The sequence below is a fragment of the Microtus pennsylvanicus genome, chromosome 1 (assembly GCF_037038515.1).
Source record: "Microtus pennsylvanicus isolate mMicPen1 chromosome 1, mMicPen1.hap1, whole genome shotgun sequence".
Lineage (NCBI taxonomy): Eukaryota > Metazoa > Chordata > Mammalia > Rodentia > Cricetidae > Microtus > Microtus pennsylvanicus.
Window position 1 is genome coordinate 173597341 of NC_134579.1, and position 24632 is coordinate 173621972.

Sequence of the window (24632 nt, forward strand, 5' to 3'; positions counted from 1 at the left end):
GGATCATCTTTGACTCCTGTCTCTTCCTAACCTTTTAAATCTGTGGGCCCTCTGTTCCCTCAATCTGTCTTTCCCCCTCTCACAGTCTTGCCGAGGGCTCATCAGGACTTTGTTCCTGACTGTATCTGACAAAAGCAAGTTGTTTCCAGCCTCATTGCGCATCTTTCATTATCAACACAGTTGTCTTTCCAAATGCAAATATTAACTATTTGCTCTTGTCCACAATGCTCAACTGCTTCCCCATTGCTTGAAATTGAAACCCTCCCCCTAACAGTAGTCTCTCCTGTGCTCTCCCTTCAAGGTTCTCTCCCTTCAAGGTTTAAATGCTTACTCAAAATTCCAGAAGATAGTGTTCTATGTAGTCTCCCTGTTCATATACATAGACTATTAGCTACAATTAGAATCTCTTTTATTTATACATTATATATTAACTAACTTTTCAAGGTGAGGCTCAGGTATCTCTTTCTTCCTTAGGTTCCCTAGCCGGCCTAAGTTAACAGAGTGGCTCCCTTGACTCTGAGTCTTCCACTACACACCAGCCTCTAGGACCTAAAGGCTAGGCATTCCACAGTGTTGCTGTTATGTATTTTCACTGTACCTGTCCTGAAAGGCTCTGAGTCATTGGATTGCAAAAATCCTTTCTTCATTGCTTTATTGGCCTAGCACAAAGCACAGAACCCTCTCATGGTTACCACAATCAGTGTTTATTGGACTTTTACTATACATCTAACTTAGTGCTATGAGCTTTATGTATGTGCTCTCAAGCAGCCCAGATGTGGAAAGATAAAGCTAAATTGGCTTTAAGGATGTGCTCAAGGTCACTCAGCAATTGCGTGCCAGACGTGAAACTTAAATCCAGATAGGTTCAGATTGGTTGATGTCTTAATCCTTGTACCTTAGACCAATTAGATGTTGGAAAAATTCTTCTGGCTCAGATTCACAAAGATCAGGATTACAGGGGAGGGCACCACACCTAGGAACTTAAATCACGCTCTAAACTTGGGTTACTCTTTTACACTGTTTTTTTTTTTTCCCAAAGTTACTGCAATTGCCTAATATAACAAACCTTCCAAGATATCTAAATAGCATTTAAAAAAATCAATCAAATTAAACTGAATATTGATGAAGTTTAAGTTACTTTATACATTTGACATACTATGTAAACAAACGAGTTCTTAACCCAGTTGAGAACTCGATAGGTGCAGAAATGATGAATTGATAAGAGACCCAAGTGACTTCTTATATTTATTATTCTTTGTTGCCTGCAGTTGCAGTCCAACTCAGACAAAGTCTAAGTGGCTAAATCCCCAAAAGCTGCTGACTCGTTCTTCAAACCACAGGGCCAGCATCCAATCCTACTGTGAATGCACCAAAGACCAACAATGAGTCTACTTTTTGAAGAACATTGTTTCAGTGTGTTGACTCTGACTCAGGGTAATTTAGAGATCCTCGGAGAGATCACTCTGATACTTGGTAAACTCATGTATTGGGATCTGTGAACGGAAACTACTTGGTGATGATGAGGAATTCACCCTGGCTTTGCATGCTTCTTCTTTATAAGGGAGTTTGGGGGTAAAGACAATCTTGGGCTTGGTCTCCAGAGCTAGGGTGGAAACCACCTCTCCATATGCTTGTGGAGCACTTCATTCATGTCTTCCAACTTCCTCCTCGCTAAAGCTAAAGATTCTCTGCAGGGCCATTGTGACCATTATAATAAAGACACAAATTTTACCATGTTTCTGTGCATAATGGCCACTGTATTGCTTCCAAAACCCCAGGCAGCTGACCCGACTCAGGCTGCCCGGTCAGTGGGCACTCAAGTCGCTTCTCTTCAAGACCCCTCCAGGAAAGGGGAACGGGGGTAGAAGTGAAACACTGATAAAACAGACATTGTTGCTCTGTTCATATTTGAAGAACAACAGATGGAATTCCTCACATTACAACTAAAAATGCATTTCTGCATCTTTTGTATTTTACCGTGGAATATATGTCATAGAAAGCTCTGAATTCGACTACCTGGCTATGTATACCACTGAGATTCTTGCCTTTTGAGCAGCGTGGCTGTGGACAGGCTACTTCCATCTCTCTATCCCTTTCTCCATTTCTCCATCTGTGAATTGGTAACGAAGTGCGCTTCCCAGAGCTGTGAAGGCTAATGGTGTTCGCACATGAAATATTAAAGATGTGTCTGCCACGTGGGAACTCCCATATAGCTCACTATCGTGAAAGGCAAGGCAGGGGAAACCCAGCTGAGGCTCTAACAGCCTTCCCCTTCCAACCGCGAAGACTTGATCACACACTTCTGCTTTCCAGTTTCTTCCAGATTCCCAATGTAATGAAGCAATCTCCATTTCTCCTCCAGCTCAGTATTATGATGTAGAGAAAAATACCTTCCTTGACTCAGATGATTTGCTTACTGAGCTAAAAGCCCCGAGGAACTCAACAAATAAGGAGGTGCCTCTCCTACACGAACAAGCCTCTTCTGTTTATTGTGCATCTCACCTCTGTTGCCAACTAGGAAGTAAGCTCATGAGTCAGGGACGGTCGCACTTTCCGTTGTTGCTCAACCCTCTTAATGCTTAGAGGGACATGAAAAGCTTTAAACAAATATTTGAAGAATGAAGCACAAGTTCTTTAAGACCTAAATCATCTCTTCGCTCGGGATGACTTACAGCGCAGCTACAGAAAATGCCTCTCACTGGAATTACCTAAAAATGGAAGTATAATTTTTGCCTATTTATTCTTCTGTAATGCTTTTGCCTTCTCCGTGTTTTAGCTTTCATAAACTGTTTTTTATGAGCATCTGCAGGTGGTAAGAAGATAGCTCTGCAAGGAGCAGGGGCTGAATGGAAGCCCCTACCCTGCTAAACTACAAGGGAAGTAAATTTAGTCTGTCAGGAATAGGCTTTTAAGGCAACCAAAGGATTTCTAAGAGCCTAGTTCCTGTGCCAAAAACTCTGATAGATGAATGCAAATCATGTTCTTGAAACGCATTAGGAATTACTTCCTGATTGATGGGATGTTAATAAATAGCTATAAATTATCTGATATGCATGTATCACTTTAAATACACCATTTAAAATTAGAACTACTATATTATTAAATTGGATTGTTTTTATTGTGTTTCCTTTGGACATAATGAACATATGTTGCATAACAATCACGATCTAGACACTAGATGCCATAAGAAAATTTAAACTTTGGTCAATCTTTTGAGATGAATAAAAGCAGCATTGCTACCAACCAGTTGTGTTTTCATTTACGGCATAAGTTTGTAGAAATATTTTTCAAATAACACCAGGTAATTTTGACCTTCCTATAAACTACTGGGTCAGGAAGACTGAACATATAAATAAAACACTTAATAATAAAACATCCATGCACGAGCATAGGCGGCGGTTTATGAACAACACCAGGGGTGGCTTTTTTTGTAGCTATACCATGGAAGAAAAATGACACTAAATCTGGTAATCAGTCACACACAAAAAGAGATAAAGGTGGTAAGAGATTTGTGGGAAAGGGAAAAGAGGGGAATGGATAGAGTGACAGAGCTGAAAATAGTATACAGACTTGTGAAAATTAAATGAAAATTAATTATTTTCAATGTCATCTGGGAATCTTATTACAATAGAGGTTCAGTAGCTTTTTTAATTTTGACAATTCTGTGTTTGTCAACTATCAGTGTGGCTATGTTTTCTCATTCTAAGAATAACGATAGCATTGCAGGAGTCGGGGTTAAAAATAAAATAATAAAATGTTTCCGTTTTCCATCTTCATAGCGTGGTATTTCCTGACACACCACAAGAGGGAGTATGTGGTTAAAAATCGGCCAACGGCAGTTTCAGAGGGAGAGATGAGGAAGTTTGCAGAGTTTGGGAATTTTGTTGTCTTTCTGTTTCTTCCTTTTCTTTTCTGTTTTTCTTCCTTCTTTCTTTTTAACGAGGACTTCTCCTTCCTAGACTGCATACAGATTAGAGGCGTAACTGGACAGCGTGCGACTGTCATCTCTGCTTTGGCTGCTTGACCTTCTCTTTGCCTCTGTCCGTCATTCACTGCTCAAAACTTAGATCCTCCAACTTTTCACCAACGCGAGATCGTTAAGCTTACAATGAGATGCAGGTCTCCAAACTAAGGAAACTGTTCGTTTCAATTTCCTCTTGTTGTTGACAAGTATAGGCCACACTGAACTCATCATGGCCACATTTACAATATGCATAATATAATATCTTTGTAGTTATTTAAATGTGTGAGTGGTAATGGATAAACAATATACTGATCTATATTTTCTTTTTTGAGGGTTCGAAATGGGTTGAAGAAATCATTTTTCCATTCTCAGTTTAATGAGTCTGATACATATTTCAATAGTAAAGAAGTTCTTAGGAATGAACATCATCTAAACAGAAAAATAACTTTTGTTTTTGTTTTGGTTTAGGGAATTTTGTTTGTTTTTGTTTGTTTGTTTTTTCCTTTTAAGACAGAGACTCTTTACAGACGCCCTGCTGTCCTGAAACTCACTATGGCCTCAGATTCAAAGATCTGTCTGCCTAGTGCTATGTACTTTGTTCAGAGAAAGTAAAAACATTGTGAAAACAGACTAGAAAGTTTAATCACAGTAGAGGGTGTAACTCTGTCAGGATAATTGAAGGTCACATGATGGATTACCCTAGAACTGTAAATACTTCTACAAAGGTGCAGCATCCTTATCCATCAGAGGATGGATGGAAATGCAAGAGAAAACTACTGTGGTATTTCTCCCCACCCTTGTCAGAATGGCTATAATCTGGAAAAGAGTCAAAGCAAATGCTGGTGAACCCTTATTCGCTGTTGCTGGGAGTGTGACCAAATGCAGCTATTGTGGGAATCGGTCTGGAGATCTGTCAAAAAATGAAGAGTAGAGTTACTCTATGACAAGTTATGCCACTCTAGAGCACTGAGAGGGCCCAGTTCCACCATGGAGATGCTCGCACATCCATGTTTATTGTGGCTTTATTCACAATAGCAAGCAAATAGAACCAGCCTAGACACCCCTAAACCAATGAGAGAATGATGAAAATGTCGTATATAACAGTGGTTATATTCAGCTGTAAAGAAAAGTGAAACCTGGAGAGACATGGATGGATCAGTAAAGTATTCTATGTAGCAAAGGTGATTCAAACGCAGATACATAAAAATCACATGTTCTTGCTCACAGGCAAACTCTAACATATGGTGTTCATACTCATGTGTATAACTGGGGTGTGAGCATAGGCTGTGAAATGAGAGGGGGGCCACAGAGGTGGCAGGGGTGCAAAGCAGAGCTGTCGAAATAGAGACGTGAAGGAGAAGAGCCGGCAAAGTACTGGGGTGGGTTGGTGAGATGAAGCGCAGGGGCTTGAGAATCAACACAACAAACTTTGTTTTGAAATGCTAGACCAGTACTGGAGATATGACTCAGCATTTAAGAGCACTGGCTATTGTCCCAGAGGACCTGGGTTCAATTCCCAGCACCCACATAGCAGTTCACAACTGTCTGTCAACTCCAGTTTCAGAGGATCCAATACCCTCACAGAGACACCAATGCACATAACATAAACACAAAACTGCTAGAATGAAACCTGATGTTGTCTATGCTAGTTCAAAAGTAAAAAACAACACAGTAATAATGAAAAAAAAATCAACTGTGAGATGCATTGCTTTCAGTGAGGCCATGAAAGGCAAGCTAAGTAGAATTGTGTGTGGCTGTAAAGTGGGGATATTAAAGGCCTTTTGGGGTCCTAGACAAGATTTAATAACGCTAGACAACATTCATAATGCTCTGTTGTATCCAAAGCAAGTAAAGAACTTAAGAAAACATTTGAAGATAGCAGGGTATGCATGCTATCATAGATGACATCATTTCGTCGCTATAAAAACACCAGAGTTGAGGAACCCCAAAGCTAAAGGGGGAAGAAACAGACACACGCAGATAGACACAGAAATGGGACAGGCAACGGTTTCAATGTCAACAGCTGGAGAACGAAGGTAAAACTATGCTGTTTATCAACTTTATTAATAAGATTGAGCTGAAGAGTTATGTTTTTGAAATCAGAATTAATCTTTATAGTGATCCTTTCCATATTTAATGGTGAAAGGAGAATTCTGATTTTTTAATCTTTTGATATTATTTTTCTCCTGGATTTTCATGAATTTTTTTCACTTATTTTTGATATAAAGTATTTGGAAAGGGTATCATATCTAGAGAGATTTTCACATATTTTACATGTAATAGTCATTTCTCCCTGAAGACTAGGATTTTAGGCAGTGGGGTTTAAATGCTAGGGAAATTTTTCTTCTGTTACCTACTTACGATCACACCCATTTACTCTAACAACTTCCGGAGATACGCCTGCACTTAGGTCACATCTGTCCTCACGGCTTCCACCTGCTTCCTTCGCTTTCCTCTGAGCTCTTCAAGGAGACGCTTTACTCAGCAAATGCTAACCACAGGGACAATTTCTGTCCATCATCCACCATCATTTCCTGATGCTTTCTAGGCCTTGTTACATAGAAGTTTCGCATTCTTGTATCCCAGGATTTCCAATCGAATGCTTTCAAATTTTTCTTCTTCTTTTAGTAAATATTTTCTCTGTACATTTACATCGTTACTCACCATCTCATATGCTACTATTTTTCTTCCTAAAGCTTTTTTTTTACATAAAAAGAAATTATTCTATGGCCAAGAAATTTGAAAATCTTTACCCGGAAGATGTTTCATTTTGTTGCTAGAGATTTCCCTTACCAAAAGCTCTCGTGCTTGTTTTAAATTGCTTTACTGCATGCTTATTGGCTTTCTCCTTTTAAAATATTTTCTATTTTAGAGATTACAATATTATCATATCATTTCTTTTTTCCCTTCCTTTTTCCAAACCCTCCCACACATTCCTTCTTGCTCGATTTTAAATTCATGGCCTCCTTTTTCATTCATAGTTGTTATATACGTATATGGCTATGTATGTCCATATATGTTCCTAAATATAACCCGCTTAGTCTTCTAAAGCTACTTGTATGTCCATTCCCAGTATCTTTTGGAAGTGGACAGCCAGTTTGTGTGCTCTTCCCAGAGGAAGACTGTTTCTTCCACTCCTGGCATTCCTTGGCTGTCTTTAGTTCTTTGGGTTGGGTTGTGGCCTTGGGTACTTTTCCCACCCATTTTGTCACGTCTATTGTAATCCTCCTTCAGCTTGTGTTTAGGCAGTCAGGTTGGTGAGGCTTTATGGGCGCAGCATCTGACGTTAGCAGGAGACACAGTCGTACAGCAAACTCCCTGATCCTCTAGGTCCTACAATCATCCACCCCTCCTGTGCAATGTTCCCTGTGCCGTATGTGCTAGAGCTGTTCTATAGACGGCTCCACTGGCACCGGGCTGAACAACTCTGAGTTTTGATTGATTGTGGTTTTCTGTCATTTTCTCCATCTCTTGCAAAAAGAAGTTTCCTTGACAAGAGATAAGGACTACTACACTTACCTGTGGGCCTAAGGACAAATATTTGGAGTGTAGTTTGGGATGCTCAGAAATTTGTGGTTTGGTATTCTCAGAAATTTCTAATATGATTTGTCTATCCAGTATAAAGGGAAATAACGCTGATCTGTGGCTCAATAAAAGTATTGGCTAATCAAATCTTAGGACAGAATCTCAGGCAGCTGTTCCTATTGAGTGAATTAAAAAATCTGAAATTTAGACAAAAACAACATAGTCCTCTTCCCATGAGATGCGTGTACAGTTCCTCCATGAGCACAGGCAGCGGAGCACTAGAGCCCCCAGCCTGCTGACATGTGCCAGAGGAGTAAACATCCAGTCTCACTTTGCTGGGCAGGCGGGGTCTTCTACCCACTGCCATGACCACCAGCAATAAGAGGGATTGGGGATGGGAGAACAGGATCAAACCACATTGTATGAAACTCTCAAAAACTAATGAAAAATTAAAGGGAAATATAATTCAATACTTGGCAACAAATATGACCTGAAGGTTTGCCTGTTCCAAATCAAAAATTTGTACTTTGCAGCTCTAATTCCCCAAGTGATGGATTTGGAGGTGAGGCCTTCAGGAGATAATTACATGAACTCATGAGCATGGAGTCCTCTAACCGCTGTGGTAAAAAGAACTTAAGGGCCTTGCCTCTGTCGCATGAGGCAACCATCTGTACAGCAGGAAAATAGCCCTTTCTGGACAGTAAATATCCCAGCACCTTTATATCAGATTCCCCAGCCACAAGAACAGTGAGAAACAAATGCTTGGTGGTTTAAAACCACCTTAAACTGACTGTGAGAGCAATGCTCAGGGGTTAATGTTTAACCAGACGAATGTGTGAAAACAATCACCAGAGGCCGGAGCTCTTACTTGCTCTTTTCCTGAAGGGCAGCTCTGCAGACCGGTGTGCACAACACCAGTGCCACTTCTCTGTCTTGAACGGGAGTCCCGTTTGCTGGGATGAAAGCTGCTGCACACGCAGACATAGGAAAGGAGGACACGACACATAGACAACTCCAGGGCCATGGAGTTGCTGCCACAGAAGCAGAAAAGCAGCAGCTGCCTGGTCTTTGCAATGTGTTGTTCCTCTCTAAAGCAGGCAAGGGTACATGCTGACTGCGGGTTAAAGAATCCTCCCACCTTCGTCCTGCCTTGCCCTCATCTGCAGCCACTTACATAGCAACTTATCTACACTCTGGTAAAAACGGGGTGGGTGGAATCTAGCTAATATAGTGACTCTCCCTAATCACTATGAATGGGCAGAGTTTACAGGGCCGCTAAGATTCTGTCACTCTTAATGTGTTCCTGAGTCGATGAATGGGAAGCAGGGCAGTGCTTCCTTCAGAACCCATTAGCTGGCTACTATCAACCTATGAAGGCAACAGTAGACAAAACGTAATAAAGGAAAAATTTAATTTTCCAGAAATAAACATTTTAAAGGAAAGAGGTTCATTGTATCGTGACCTACAAGAGCATCAAATTCACTGAACTCCGTATGACATCAGTTTCTACTTATTTAATAATGGAAGTTGTTTCTTGTAGAGTTCCATTCAAAGAGCAACAACGTGGAACATTTCTGACATTTTCCTTCAAGTAGCTCAAAATGACCCCAAGGAGAGTCTTTTCAATAAACATGACAGGGTATTCAAAACCAGAAGGCTTCAATGAGTCAACTTTATGGCTTCAGAAAAAAGCAAGAGAAGGAAAGATAGAAAGTCCCAGAAAGAATGCTGCAGCATCCAGAAACACAAGAATGAGTCTCAGTAAGAACTTCTCCAGGAGCCAGCACTCTAGAGAGAAGCAGGGCGTTTTGCCTGTTTATCTGTATGTGTGTGCACACCCGCACAAGCACAGATCCATGGACGGCATAATAAAATGCCAATGTAGCTTTACAGAGTATTTAAAGCATTTGAAACACAACATAGCAGCAGTAACGTTCGGGGAAGGCAGCATGCAGCATAACTCACAGGAAAGTCACGAGCTATTACCGTCAATGATATTTGCAATTAAGCCGAACACAACTAAATTACGACTTTAATTAAAAGGCATTTTCTGAGATGGCACCAACACGTTTAAAATTTAATACATTCTATATGAGATAGTGGAGTTATTAACAGAAGAGTCCCTTTCTGCAGCGCGTGCACTTTTTAAAAAGCAAAATATCTTTAAGCAGCATCAAACGCTCCTAGAATCCATAGAAGTTTCATTGCTTAATAAATTCAAGGAACAATTTTTTTTCCAAGTCGTTTGAAACTTGCTCATGCTTGGGATATACAATTGTATTTACATTCGTAGTTAATAGTAATGGAATTAATGGCAAACTCTAGTGGCCACGGGGTTCACATTAATTTTCAATGAAGAATGAATAGCTGACCCAGGATACTGATAATGAAACATAGAGCCTTTCACCGTGGGGCAAGAGTCAGCCTTGAGTGACTCAGCATATCTGGAAACTTTGGGAGTAATGACAGTGGCCAAGGAGGGTGTGTGAAGTGGGTTTGAGTCTGGACTCTGGCTCTGGCAGGGGTGGGAGGCAAGGCACCGGTCACACTAAAGAATTACATCTTCATCCATTTGCATGCAAAAGTCAAGAAGTCCTTGTTTTTTATTGCTGAGTAGTACTCTAATATGTATATATTCCATACTTTCTTCATCCATGCTTCCATTGAAGGGCATCTAGGTTGTTTCCAGGTTCTGGCTATCACAAACAATGCTGCTATGAACATCGTAGAGCATATACTTTTGTTGTATGATAGGGCCTCTCTTGGGTATATTCCCAAGAGTGGTATTGCTGGATCCAGGGGTAGGTTGATCCCGAATTTCCTGAGAAACCGAAACACTGCTTTCCAAAGTGGTTGCACAAGTTTGCATTCCCACCAGCAATGGATGAGTGTACCCCTTTCTCCACAACCTCTCCAGCAAAGGCTATCATTGGTGTTTTTGATTTTAGCCATTGTGACAGGTGTAAGATGGTATCTTAAAGTTGTCTTGATTTGCATTTCCCTGATCGCTAAGGAAGTTGAGCATGACCTTAAGTGTCTTTTGGCCATTTGAAGTTCTTCTGTTGAGAATTCTCTGTTCAGCTCAATGCCCCATTTTATAATTGGGTTGGTTAGCCTTTTGCGGTCTAGTTTCCTGAGATCTTTATATATTTTGGAGATCAGACCTTTGTCAGTTGCGGGGTTGGTGAAGATCTTCTCCCAGTTAGTGGGTTGCCTTTGTGTCTTAGCGACAGTGTCCTTTGCTTTACAGAAGCTTCTCAGTCTCAGGAGGTCCCATTTATTCAATGAGGTCCTTAATGTCTGTGCAGCTGGGGTTATACGTAAGAAGTGGTCTCCTGTGCCTATGTGTTGTAGAGTACTTCCCACTTTCTCTTCTATCAGGTTCAGTGTGTTCGGACTGATATTGAGGTCTTTAATCCATTTGGACTTGAGTTTTGTGCATGGTGATAGATATGGATCTATTTTCATTCTTCTACAGGTTGACATCCAGTTTTGCCAGCACAGTTTGTTGAAGATGCTCTCTTTTTTCCATTGTATACTTTTAGCGCCTTTATCGAAAATCAGGTGTTCATAGGTTTGAGGGTTAATGTCAGGGTCTTCTATACGATTCCATTGGTCGACTTCTCTGTTTTTATGCCAATACCAAGCTGTTTTCAATACTGTAGCTCTGTAGTAGAGTTTGAAGTCAGGGATGGTAATGCCTCTAGACAATCCTTTGTTGTATAAGATTGTTTTGGCTATCCTGGGTTTTTTGTTCTTCCAAATAAAATTGATTATTGTCTTCTCCAGATCTGTGAAGAATTTTGATGGGATTTTGATGGGGATTGCATTGAATCTATAGATTGCTTTTGGTAGAATTGCCATTTTTACTATGTTGATCCTCCCAATCCAGGAGCAAGGAAGATCTTTCCATTTTCTGGTGTCCTCTTCAATTTCTTTCTTCAAAGACTTAAAGTTCTTGTCAAATAGATCTTTCACATCCTTGGTCAGAGTTACCCCAAGATATTTTATGCTATTTGTGGCTATCGTGAAAGGTGATGCTTCTCTAATTTCCCTCTCTGTTTCCTTATGGATGGAAATAGAAAACACTATCCTGAGTGAGGTAAGCCAGACCCAAAAAGAGCAACATGGGATGTACTCACTCATATTTGGTTTCTAGCCATAAACCAAGGACATTGAGCCTATAATTAGTGATACTAGAGAAGCTAAATAAGGAGAACCCAAAGAAAAACATATAGGCATCCTCCTGAATATTAACCTTCATCAGGTGATGAAAGGAGACAGAGACAGAGACAGAGACCCACATTGGAGCACCCGACTGAAATCTCAAGGTCCAAATCAGGAGCAGAAGGAGAGAGAGCATGAGCAAGGAACTCAGGACCGCAAGGGGTGCACCCACACACTGAGACAATGGGGATGTTCTACTGGGAACTCACCAAGGCCAGTTGGCCTGGGTCTGGAAAAGCCTGGGATAAAACCGGACTCTCTGAACATAGCGGACAATGAGGACTACTGAGAACTCAAGAACAATGGCAATGGGTTTCTGATCCTACTGCATGCACTGGCTTTGTGGGAGCCTAGGCAGTTTGGATTCTCAACTTACTAGACCTGGATGGAGGTGGGGGTTCCTTGGACCTCCCACAGGACAGGGAACCCTGATTGCTTTTCGGGCTGGGGGGGGACTTAATTGGGGGAGGGGGAGGGAAATGGGAGGCGGTGGCAAGGAAGAGACAGAAATCTTTAATAAATAAATAAATTTATAAAAATAAAAAAAAATAAATAAAAATAATGTGGCCAATGAAAAAAAAGAATTACATCTTCCATTTTTCTCTTATACTACAGCCACATTATTTGGAAAACGCTGACCTTTGGATATGAAACCATGTTTCTAAAATAATGTAAAGTATAAAAGGCAAGAGGATTAACTGTGATCTTACGAGACCCAGGCTTGCTGGCTTAAGGAAGGGTCGCTGGCCTTGTTTTTCGTTATTCCCAGAGACTACAGCATGAAGAAGAGCGTGTCTGGGTGTCTACTGACAGTTCTTTATAAACTGTTAGGAAAGTGTGGGGGACAGAAGGATCAGGAAAAAGAACCAACAACAAAGTTTCTCTGCCCTTAGAATTCACTGGGAAAAGTGTGGATTCTTTTACACATAGTGGAACGGCTGCTCATAAATAAGAAAGCCTTTTTGTATGTAAATTCACTGTGAAGAATGCACACCAGGTCAACAGAAAAGATAAAGACCAGGTCAATGGGAATAAAACACACAAGGTCCAAGTGAAGGATTCGCATAAGGTCAACATGAAGAACACACAAGGTCAAGGATATGTACAATGACAACATGGAGGTCAACATAAAGGATGTATATCTCTTCTAGAGGGATTGCTGTTGTCTCCATTCTCCTTCAATCATCTTTAACATTAATTTGTAAGGTATGTATAAATGTATGCTATGTTAGAATTCTAAAGCATCACTCCGATTATTCCCCTGTTTCAGTATTCAGGAACTCACTTCAGATCACGCTGGCCTCTTCCACATGTGGACATTATTCTCAATGAACAGACATGAGGTGATACTCTTCTTGAAAAGGCAGTTTTGCAATTTATGTGATACTTCTAGCAATGACCACCAAATATTTTGGAGGATAAAACTATCTGGTTCTATGAATTCTACAATGTGTGTGTGTGTGTGTGTGTGTGTGTGTGTGTGTGAGAGAGAGAGAGAGAGAGAGAGAGAGAGAGAGAGAGAGAGAGAGAGAGAGAGAGAGAGAGAGAGTGTTTGTATTAAAAATAGGTAGGTCTCTGTAGAGAGGTTAGACCTTATAGTCTCACAAAATAGCTTCACAGTGACCATAAATAACTCTTACATACTCCATGGGACCAACATGACCAGAGGAATGACATTTTATCATTTTATCATAGAAAAATGACACTCAAAGTTTATTTTTTTTTAAAAAAAAGTCTGAACCACTGTGGTTTTGAAAACTTCTCATTCTCAATTATTCTCTACTCAGTTAAAATGACTTAGTTCTTTAGAGAAATAAGAAGAAGAAGAGGAGGAGGAGGAGGAGGAGATACTGTGAGCTGGAGAGACGACTCAGTGGTTAAGAGCATTGTCTGTTCTTCCCAAAGACCCAGCAGCAATTCCCAGCACACACAAAACAGCTATTAGCTGTTTGCAACTCCAGTCCCAAAGGTCCAATGCCCTCTTCTGGCCTCCTCAGACATCAGACACACAAGTGGTGCACCAGTACAAATTCAGAAAGAAAGAAAAAACATGCCTACACATAAAATAAAATCAAAATGAAAAAAAAATTGAAGAAATGTTGGTTATTACTAAGTTCACCCCAAATTGCCCACACTACCTATAAGGTTACCCTCCTTTTCTCTACTTTCTCCCTAAGAATCTGCCTTCCCAGATCAGGATGCGAAGGGGTAGCTTGGCAACCTAGGACTCTGCTACTCACAACCCTTTACCCAACACATTACTTAGAAACTTGGGACCAACACCTGCATCAAGCAAGCTTCACACACCCTGCTTTCCAAACAGTAACCGAGCACTCCCATCTAGAGCTGCCTATGAATCTTCAGTAATTCTCCTTTCATGGCCTATGCTGAAAGCATATCCTGGCTGTTGGATATGTGAGCAGTATGGCAAGCCGTGTCCTCTGAGTGAACTCTTAGCTAAAATTTCCAATTTGCCATCTTATATCCTACACATGACTGGGTATACATGAGCATACATATCCTTAAGATCAGATGCATTGTGGGAAAGGAGATATTTGATGAACAAAGGCTTACACAATCCAAGCCTACCAATCAAAATACAAACAACTTACACTCTGCCCCTAGCAATCAACTCCTCTTCCAAGAACTACAAAGGGAAGACACTCAGGACAGTGACCAGATTCTTGAACTGCTTGTGATGCTAAGGCCTGCAGTTCCCTTGCATAGCATCTCCTCTGCACTTTGCTTTGCTTCTGGATAAAATCCTGGGCAAGTCTTCTTTCTGTGTATGCTTCTTCAGTTGTCCAAACAGAGCACAAAGAACCTACACTCAGCCCAGATGGAGACCACTGGACCACTCCTACAGAATTCACTTAGCTTGTCAGACATGGGACAGGCATCATTCTGCCTCTTTTACTCCATCAGCTCATGTATGGGTAGACCCGTTTCTTTCTTTCTAGTTTTCCTAAATATCCTGGTTCAGGCTGGAATTTGTGGAAACAAAATAGGACTGTTTTGATCACATCATAAAGAGTCGACTGGGAAAGACTCAACATCAAGATGGGATACACTTTAACTCAGTTTTCTATAGCCCCATGGTTACCTCCTCTAAGCCAAAAGAAACTGAAGCATGAAAATATTTGGCACTAAATAAGACTGCTTAATAGCAAAGTATTTTCTAATCCCTACTTCTAGGTCCACACTCCTATACTCACCCTACAAAAATAGAAAGGAACACTGGGAGATTGCTGTTTTGAAAGTGCAGCCTAGAGCTTAGTGTATTGTAGTAGAAGCTGCGGGCCGCATTCCTGTCACCTGGCTGCCAGCCGCCTGGCTAGCTTATGCCCCGAAATAATTACACAGAAACTGTATTCTTTTAAACACTGCCTGGCCCATTATATCTAGCCTCTTCTTGGCTAACTCTCATATCTTGTTTAACCCATTTTTATTAATCTGTGTAGCACCATGAGGTGGTGGCTTACCAGGAAGATTCTTAACCTGCTTCCATCTCAAAGAGGAGAGGCATGGAGTCTGCTTCACTTCCCTTCTTCCCAGCATTCTGTTCTGTCTACTCTGCCTACCTAATTTTCTGTCCTATTAAAGGGCCAAGGCAGTTTCTTTATAACCAATGAAAGCAACACATATAAAGAAGACCCACCTACATCGGTGTATGTCACCCACATCCGCAAAATGCTAGTGGCCTTCCACCTGTGACTTCAGATAGCAGCAAATGGTGCCACTGTGCTCACCTCTTTCTTCTCCAGACTGCTATTATAAACATTTCATGCACACATCTCACCAAATTCGCTGTGGAGGTTAATTTTCATCAGCCACTTAGCTGGATTTAGAGTCACCCAGCAGACACACCTTTGGGTATATCTGCGAGGTCTTTTCTAGAGAGATACAAATGCAAAATAAAAACTTGTCCCGAAAGATGGGGCTGGAACCATCTCATAGGCTGAGATGACAGACCAGCTAAAAGGGAAAAGAGAGAGAGCTGAGGGGCAGCAGTCATTTCCCTCTGGTGCAGACACAATATGAACAGCTAGCTCACACGCTGGTCACCAGGCCTTCCCCGTCATGATGCACTGCCCTTTCAAACTATACAGCAAAACAAGCCCTCCCTTGCTTAAGTTGCTTCTTTTTATGTATTTTTGTCCTGGCAACAAATAAGAAGTAATATGCTCTCTACAACACAGATTGGGTCACTCATCTTCTACCTAAAATATCTCTCTATAGAGTAAGGTCCAGAAGTCCTCCGCATGCATACATGACCCTGAAAAATATCGGTCCATCTGCACACACACACACACACACACACAGAGAGACACACACACACATTCAATGCCTGTACTACAAACTCTCCCAAAAATAGAACTCTGGCATCTGGCAGTCCTTCCTCCATTGCCACCTTGTAATACAAACTGATACCGAGCACAAGGGCAGCCTCCATGCATCAAACAAGACAATGAATGTTTTATAAGACACCAAACATCAAATTAATATTAATGGCAATAGCAATAATAATTTCCTTTTAAGCAATTGATTGATGTGAAGAAATAGCCAAGCCAGTTGACATGCAGTCAGAATTCTATATTTTTCTTCAGAAAAACAATTCACTACCAATGACAAATAACAATAGAGCCACTAAAGCTACCTGCCATGTGTCTAATGAAGACAGATTCTCTGGCTACCATGTATAATTTGTAATATCCAAAAGTGCTGCTATAATTCATAGCTAATTAGTGTCTCACTTTTATGAGAGGTGTCATGGCCCTAAGTCTCTTTTCTGATCTCCTCAGACCTCACAAGATCTGACAACCATGTGTAGATCACAACAACCCAATTAGCACCCACCCCAACCTTGGGCCGCTGCTTCCCAGAGCTGCCCCAGCCTCAATAAATCATGCTCTGTCATGAAGCTCTTCTCTGACAGCTGCAAGCCATTGCTGCCCAAGGAATAAAGACGACGCTTGTAAAGAAAAGTCATACAGGGGAGAGAAAGATAGAAAAGGAATGTTGTTTACCTTCTTTTAATGGCACAGCAGTCAGCAAAATTGAAGACCATCAATTCCCGCTGATTAAGAAGACAACTGCACTAAGAAATCAATCTATGAGTGGTCCATCTGATGTTCCTTAGTGATAATCAGCTGTCAGCCAATGGATTGTTTGTTTGTCTTATGTGGATCTATCGAAGCCCCTTTTCTTTCCATTTCTCCATTGCATAGCCTTCTAACTAATAAGAGAATTTCCCTTTCAGCAGAACATAATCAGATGCATTTGCTTTATCCCGTGTGAATACACAGCAATCAGATAATTTGTTCGAAAGACTCTAAATTGTTTGACTTCATTGAAAAAGAATCTATAATGATTTGCTGGTCTCTAAAGCAGTTCTACAGTGCTTCCTAAGACCATAAGCAAGCTCTGGAGTATTCACGGCTTACAGCAGCCAATATCCTTCTAATTCTCTCCTAAGCCTCTCAAGCTGTTTTGTTCCAGAATACTCGCTGTAGAGAATATTCTGAAGAGTCACTGTAACCCCAGTGTTATTCAAAGATATGTATGAGTCAGGTGACTCTACTTTCAGTTTGCTTTCCCCGTGGAAATATTCTTCTATATCTTATGCTTATAGGAAGCATTTAATTTAAATTTAATAAGCAACTATGACCAAATTGGATATATAAATAATGAGAAAGTCAAATCAACAAATATGGATACACTTAAAGAGGGAATGCTCTTATAGTTCTTTTTATTCAATATCTAGATTTCAAAAAGATTTGATTTGTCCTACTGTGAAAATGGTATTTCAATTAAAACATTTAAATATTAATCTACAGAGACTCCATGTGAACCATTTTTATAATAGAAAAATAATTGAAAATAACAACAATGTATAGAATATGAAACAAGTCAAAAAATGATTTCCCTCATGCAAATGTAAAGTTATGTAACTTCTAAAATGTTAAGGCAGAGTAATAAGAGCATGCAGAAACATTCATAAAATATCACAAATCATAGATGACTTCACATCACACACATGTAATTATATGTGTCCATATGTTTATCATACACATACATGTTTGTGTTATTAATATAGATGTACATAGGTATGTATTTCATTGATTACATGATCATTTCTGTTTTATTTCCTGTGTATGGAAATGTCCATGCATAAATATGTATATATAAATAAATATAGGTTAATTATAGAAAAAAACAGTAGAAAGAGTTTTTCAGTGTTGAAAATGTATCCCCAATAGGTAACATTCAAGACTGCTCTTTTAAATGTTTTTCTGTTTTTATATACATGTGCTTCATTACCAGGAGTAAAGCTATTATATAAAATATTCGCTTCTACTTCTACCACCTAGATTTACACAGGCGTCTACTACTGTGAAGTCCCAACCTGCCAGGGTATCTCTTCTGAGTGAACAACCCCAATACTAAATGATTTTGTTACTGCTTTAAGAGTCAGCAACATCTCAAAAAAATCTGGAATCATTACGCTTAGGGATATCTCAAGAATAAAAATCAGAAAAACCCTCATCCTCATCCATGGCGCTGAGCAGGAAAAAGGCTCTGTTCAGATGATCCTCCAATACCATATCAATTCAGTTCCAGAACCTTCAGGAACTAAGCACAGACCCAACACTGTGGGAGCCCACAGATGTGGATTCCTTCCACCTTGAGCGAAGGTCAGAAAGTTCGGGCCTATTCTTGCTTCTTCAGGGATGTTGACAGGTGGTTTGACCCAAGGTGTGACTACTAACAGGATGTTCTGACCTAGGGTGTGGTTACGTGATGCTATGGGTATTGAGAAGGTGATTACTTTGTTTGTTCCTTGTATCATGGTAAAGAAGCCTCTTGTCTTCCCCTTCCTCTTTGGATTGAGGTATATAAAGTCTATGAGACGTAAACAAGGAACAAATTTCAGTATTCACACTGGGTTGCCCTCCCGACTCTATCCTGTGTCTCTGTCTTTTATATCTTTAACTTTTCTAGCTTCCATTTCTTAATCCTCATGCTTCCCTTTAAGCATGGACTAGGAAGCCAAGCAGGACCCAGCTGATGTCGCCTGGATGGACACGGATAAGGCACAACATAAAATCTGTGTCTGCATCACCTATATCAATGCCCATGAATCTTCCTAGTGTCAACCCGTGTTCCCAAACTTTGAGACCACAGGATTGTAGAAGGATGAAGGATGCCAAATTTGCACAACGTGGCCAGAGTTCTTGTCTGAATTCTTAAAAGGTGACATTGTGAAGGTCACCGTAACTTCTAAGGAGCCAAGAAGACATCATGAAAAACACAAGATCATCATTAACATAAAACAGGGAAACAGACACGAAGGGAAACAAAATCTCTCTGAACCCCTGCTAAATAGGTTTTATCTACTCAGAAAAACTGACCACATGCTTAAAAGGATAATGACATATACATGTGTGTGTGTGTGTGTGTGTGTGTGTGTGTGTGTGTGTGTGTGTGTTTGTATTAGACATAAAGCAATCTAGACAAGGCAAGAGAGAGAGTTTCACACCCAGAGGCAAGTTGGTGTGGCAACTCTAAGTAAGGATACTCTGCATTGCTGCATCTGGCCTGGAACATAGTCTCATGAAAGCAGACCATATTTGGCAAAATTATGTAGGTTGACTAAATGAATTTTCATCCAACATTTCAGTTTTTCCTACTTATCAGATAAAGACAAGTGAAAACATAAAAGGGAAAATAGGAAGGAGGAAAGAGAAATTAAGTTTTCACAAGGTTGGTTTGACAATTTTTCTTCCTTCTAGTCATTTCTCCAGAAGGATACTAGACAATGCGAACCCCAACCATGTGACTCTGGGCTTTTCATTTCTTATAAATGGTTCATATATTGGGAACTGTTTGTAGAAAGGTCTAGTCATAGGGGCTCTTATCTAATCCTCGTTACTCTTGAGCAGTTCAGCAGGTTTAATTTTGGTGAAATTGTGAATAAGAGAAATCTTGAAAATCTATCATTAGCACACTCACGTTCACATAGAAAGCTCTTGACTGCAAACGTTCAAACTCCTATTCCACGCCGCAGAGCAATGCCCCTACCTGAGAGGGAAAAGTCCCCCTTCTGGCTTTCACTCTCTCTGATCAGAAAGGCGCCTGTCCTGTTTTCCGAATACAGTAGTTGCCTTTCTGCATCTGCCCTTTTGATTGCTCCAAAGAACCACCTGAAGAGGAGAGAGACATAAACCCCAATTAACCAATCAGTCATATTAAAAACAAGAACAAGAAGTGAACATTGTAACGTCAGAAACATTTGCTATTCCTTCAGTGAAACCGTCACACACACAAATGGTAGCTTTGGATACTTGAGTCGCTTTTTCAGATGGCAGCAACTCACTCCACGATTCTTAAAATGAGAGTAAAACACAGAAATTTGATTGATGCCTGCTCCATACCCTTCCTCACCCTTAAGCCTTCCTAAGATCTTATGCTCATATAAGCGTGGCCACAAAGGGCTGCGTGTTACACTCACTGTCACCACCAAACTTCCACCAACAGATGGGGAGGAGAATTAAACATCCTTTCTCCATTATTATGTCTTTTTTCCCACCGCCATCACTACCAAAGCCCATGGTAATATGGAATTATCTCATGCTTCTGGGAAACTTACTAACATAAGTGCAACTTTGATCAGTGAGCGGACTATATAAAGGTACATCTCTGGCAACATGGTCTCTGTGCTACACCCGTCTCTGCCTTCGCACACACACACATGTTCTCACAGATCGAAACTGTGAGTCAGATACTAAATACACAAGCTTGTGAATGTGATCAAATCAAGAATTACAGATCTTCAATGTCTCCATCAGTATAATTCTAAGTATAATTGTAAAATCTCAAATCCAAACACACAAATTGGTGCCAAGGATAAATGACTCAGTGAACATTGTTAAAAATCCATGTGAAATAAATTTATATATAGACATAAATTAATGTATGCTGCCTTCAGAATATATGATAATTTCACAAGAAGACCTACTAAAAAGTGAATTTTAAAACTTTCTGAGGCCATTGGGACAGAACAACAAACCCCCTCCAAAAACATCTACAGGGAAAGATAAGTTAGACTAATTGGAAAACCTAATATTATTTTGAATATTCATCACAACACATCTTAAACTTCAATTTAAAAAGTTACTATTAAATAAAATTAAGACACAAGTCATAAACCTTTTAAAATATTTGCAAAATATGTAACCAAAATATAAGCACTATTCAGATTTATTGAGGGGTCAATAATCAATATAAGACAAAGCAGGAGAAAATTGGCAAAGGCTATAGTGCATAACTCACCGAAATAAAAAACCCAAGAAACTAATAAAAATAAGCAGCATGGCCAGTGCCTATGCCACAACTAGGTGTTATAAACAAAATCAAAATGAAGTGTAAATTCATATTTTATAACTGGACACCTTACAGTCCTCCTATTGTCATGTGTGTGGGAAAATGTCAAACAACATTTATGTGGTTCTCGTGGCAATATAATTTGATATAACCTATTCAGAGACCAATCTGTCACCAGCTGGTGGTGTGCAGCTCAGATTCACTTCCTGACTCTCTGTTTAATGTGCTCAAGAAAATAGGCAACAAGAAAATTCACTGAAGAATTTTAGCATTGGCACACAGAAAACAAGTGCAGGGAGGGTTCCTCAGTGGTAGAGCATGGTCTTAGCATGCTCTGGGGCCTGGGATGGATCCCCAGCACCATCAACACAAAGGACAGAACCTGGATATCCATCCTAGAGAATTACCAGTTACAGGAATTGAGTGGAACTTTACACAGAGGTTAATACAACTAAATCATAATGGCACAAAAGGAAGTTGAAGAACTATTCATACCATGATGATATCATTTGTATAAAACTTAAACAAGCATATTTTCAAAAACTGTACACATATTTATAAATATGTACGAGCTTATTGAAAATGAATTGTTCAAATAGTCAAGCATTTCCAGAAATGGTAAAAATTCTCCATAGATTTCCAGCAAAGAAGCAGCACAAATGAAATATACTGATCAGCTCGGTGCATTTTCCTGATTCAAAGGGCATTGATCATGCATTAATTTATGTAGCAAGTTACATTTTTTTAATTATGGTATCTCCTATATTTTATTTCCATGCATAAATACTTTATTATATAAAGTTTTATGTGCATACATTACGTTTGTATTTGGAATAATTATCTATTAGTGATGTGTATCTTCTACCCAAGATATATAGAAGTAAGCAGCTGGTACAAGCTCAGTGATTAAAGATAAGGCAATCTTCATTTGTAGAGAAACTATTTACTAATTTTCAGAAATTCTGTCTCAGAAATTCTGAACTTCTGTTTACTACATAGATACAATTTAAGTGTTTGACTGAATGTATCTGTTTATGTCATACTTAGAATTTTTCTTGGCTTCACTCCCATCAGGAAGGGAAGAATATAAATAAAAAGATATTTTCTGCCAGGAGTGGCATTATAATGCCCTCCTTCATTCTCAAAGATGACGCACCTGCTGGGGATTGCAATCTTTAGAGCATGTGATGCCATTGAGTTTAACGGGGAAACATAGCCCATCCTACCCTTTGCGCCTGTGGAAACTCTTCCTTAGTTTGAGGTTGAAGCTCCTGGCAGGAGTATTGCTCTCATTGGCTCTTACTTTTAGAGACCCTGCTGGCACCATTTCTGGGAGGACACGAACATCAAAGCCATTTCAACCCTCTCCTCAGCTGCTGTTGTTCTTCTGAGCAGTGAACAACAGGGACCAAGAAAAGATTCAGACATCAAAGGACATGTGACCTGCATAGAGAGTCTACAGACCTCAACACGTGATCTCTAGGCTTTGCATGGAAACACTAAAATGAGAACTCTCTGGCCTCAGTCCAGACTTGCTCAAATAGAGAGTCTGAGGACTGTAACCCAGGAATCATGAACTTAAAAAACCTTCCGAGTGATTTGACGTATCCTAAAACCTGGGAGCTCTGGATATATAGAAATAGTCAAGAAATTAAAAAATTGTACAAGATATCCAAAAACAAATCAAAGTTTGACACGTAGTTGTGAAAAGGGTTATTGTGTAAATGACCCCAAATGCATCCAAACACATACTCTGTGTTGACAATGAAATTACTGTTTTTATTTTAGCATACCATAACATGGAGAAGATACTAACAGTAGCCAAAAGAAGATATCAGATATCTAAGATACTTAGATACTAGGAGAAATAAGTGTTTCCTAGAGAAAACAAATGCCTGTTGTGAAGGTAAAACATACATGATCAAACCCTGAAATGTGTTATGTAAATATTCATCAGGTGTTTATCCTACTGACATGGGATATAGTGAGCCCACTGTTGAACAAAAAGGGTAAACTTCAGAGCAATAGGAATATTCTGTTTCTTTATATTATAAAAACCAGTGAGATGAGTATCCATCTCTGAGATTAATGAGAGATGGTGTAAATCATGACAGAGGACCCTCAGTTTTCACTCTGTATTCTCTATAATGGGAAGGTTGCTGATAAGATGTAATTTTTATTAGACAATTAAGAGAAGTCACTTAAGAGTACACTGCAATAGCTACACGTTACCAGGTCAAGGCTCAAATGTTGATAATCAAAACTGATACAGCCAGGTGGTAGTGGTGGCCCAAACCCTTAATCCACTCAGGAGGCAGAGGCAAGTGTATCTTTATGAGCCTTAAGAGCAACATCAACTGGTACAAAGTAGGCATCTAGGTCACTCCTAGTTCTAAACAGATGTATGTAATTTCCTCCTACAGTTTAAAGAGAAGCACTGCTTGCAGTAAATGCTGAGCTAAGTGGATAAAAGCTGACCTATAATGTCTTCTTTTGTCTCGCTAAAAGCGAAGGCAGCTGCAGCTGGTCTTCAATCACTATGGACCGATCCTGGAGGTGAGAGAGAGACTGTGTCTCATGAGCAAACAGGAAAAGAAAAGTACAGGTTGACTTGGCAAAATAACCTATGTGGAAGTCGGTTAGAAGAGCACATCAATGGAGTTGGTCTCCGGATGCCTGTACAGCCGACATTCATCATGACACTGTTAGTACCTGTGTGGGTGGGGAGGCTTCATGGCACTGTGACAGAACACTTATGGTATTCAGGGTGCACTGATCCACATCGGGTCACTTATCATATCTAAACAAAACCCGCCCATCTAGAGTACCCTGGAGCTACTCTGTTTCTGTATCTATGTATCACTCACCCGCATTATGTTTAACAACACTGCCAGAAAGGCCTCTGTCAAGTTCCTGTTCCAAGTAATCCGGCCAACTTGTCTCACCTACATCTGCTGTACCTAAATCTATACTTAAACTCACTTCCCCAAAAGACTGACAGCTTTCAGAGACTGCCCTTTAGGTTTGACCCAAAGTATGACAAATCAGTGCGCCAAATTTTTTTTTATTTATTTCACATCCCAACCACTGTTTTCCCTCCCTCCTATCCTCCTAGTTCACCCCACCTCCCCTCTACCTCCCCAATCCACTCTTCCTCTGTTTCTGTTCAAGCCTCCCACAGATATCAACTAAACATGGCATATCAAGTTACAGAAAGACTAAGCATCTCCCCATGTATTAAGGTTGGGCAAGGCAATCCAGTATGAGGAAGAGGGTCTGGAAAACCAGCAAAAGAGTCAGAGACAGCCCCAGCCCCCACTCTCAAGACTCTCACAAAAAGACCAGGCTATACAACTGTCGGATATATGCAGAGGACCTAGGTCAGTTCCATTAGTGCACCAAATTTTAATTTACTTGTTTATTTTAAGTAAGTCATTTGTCGCTAAAGACCTATCTAGGCCAAGGACCACATATAATACCCTCGCAGATCTCTGGTAGAAAATAGTAGCCATATGTCCTTTGCAGTTATTAA

At 40.1% G+C, this 24632-nt stretch overlaps 1 protein-coding gene across 1 annotated transcript in view; it reads right to left on the reverse strand.

The window, feature by feature from the left end:
• Frk (fyn related Src family tyrosine kinase) overlaps positions 1 to 24632 on the reverse strand; it is a 110544-nt gene that overhangs the window by 42983 nt on the left and 42929 nt on the right. The window contains exon 2 of the mRNA XM_075945529.1: positions 19799 to 19920. Coding sequence (XP_075801644.1) covers positions 19799 to 19920 — 122 coding nt within the window. The remainder of the gene's footprint in view (positions 1 to 19798; positions 19921 to 24632) is intronic.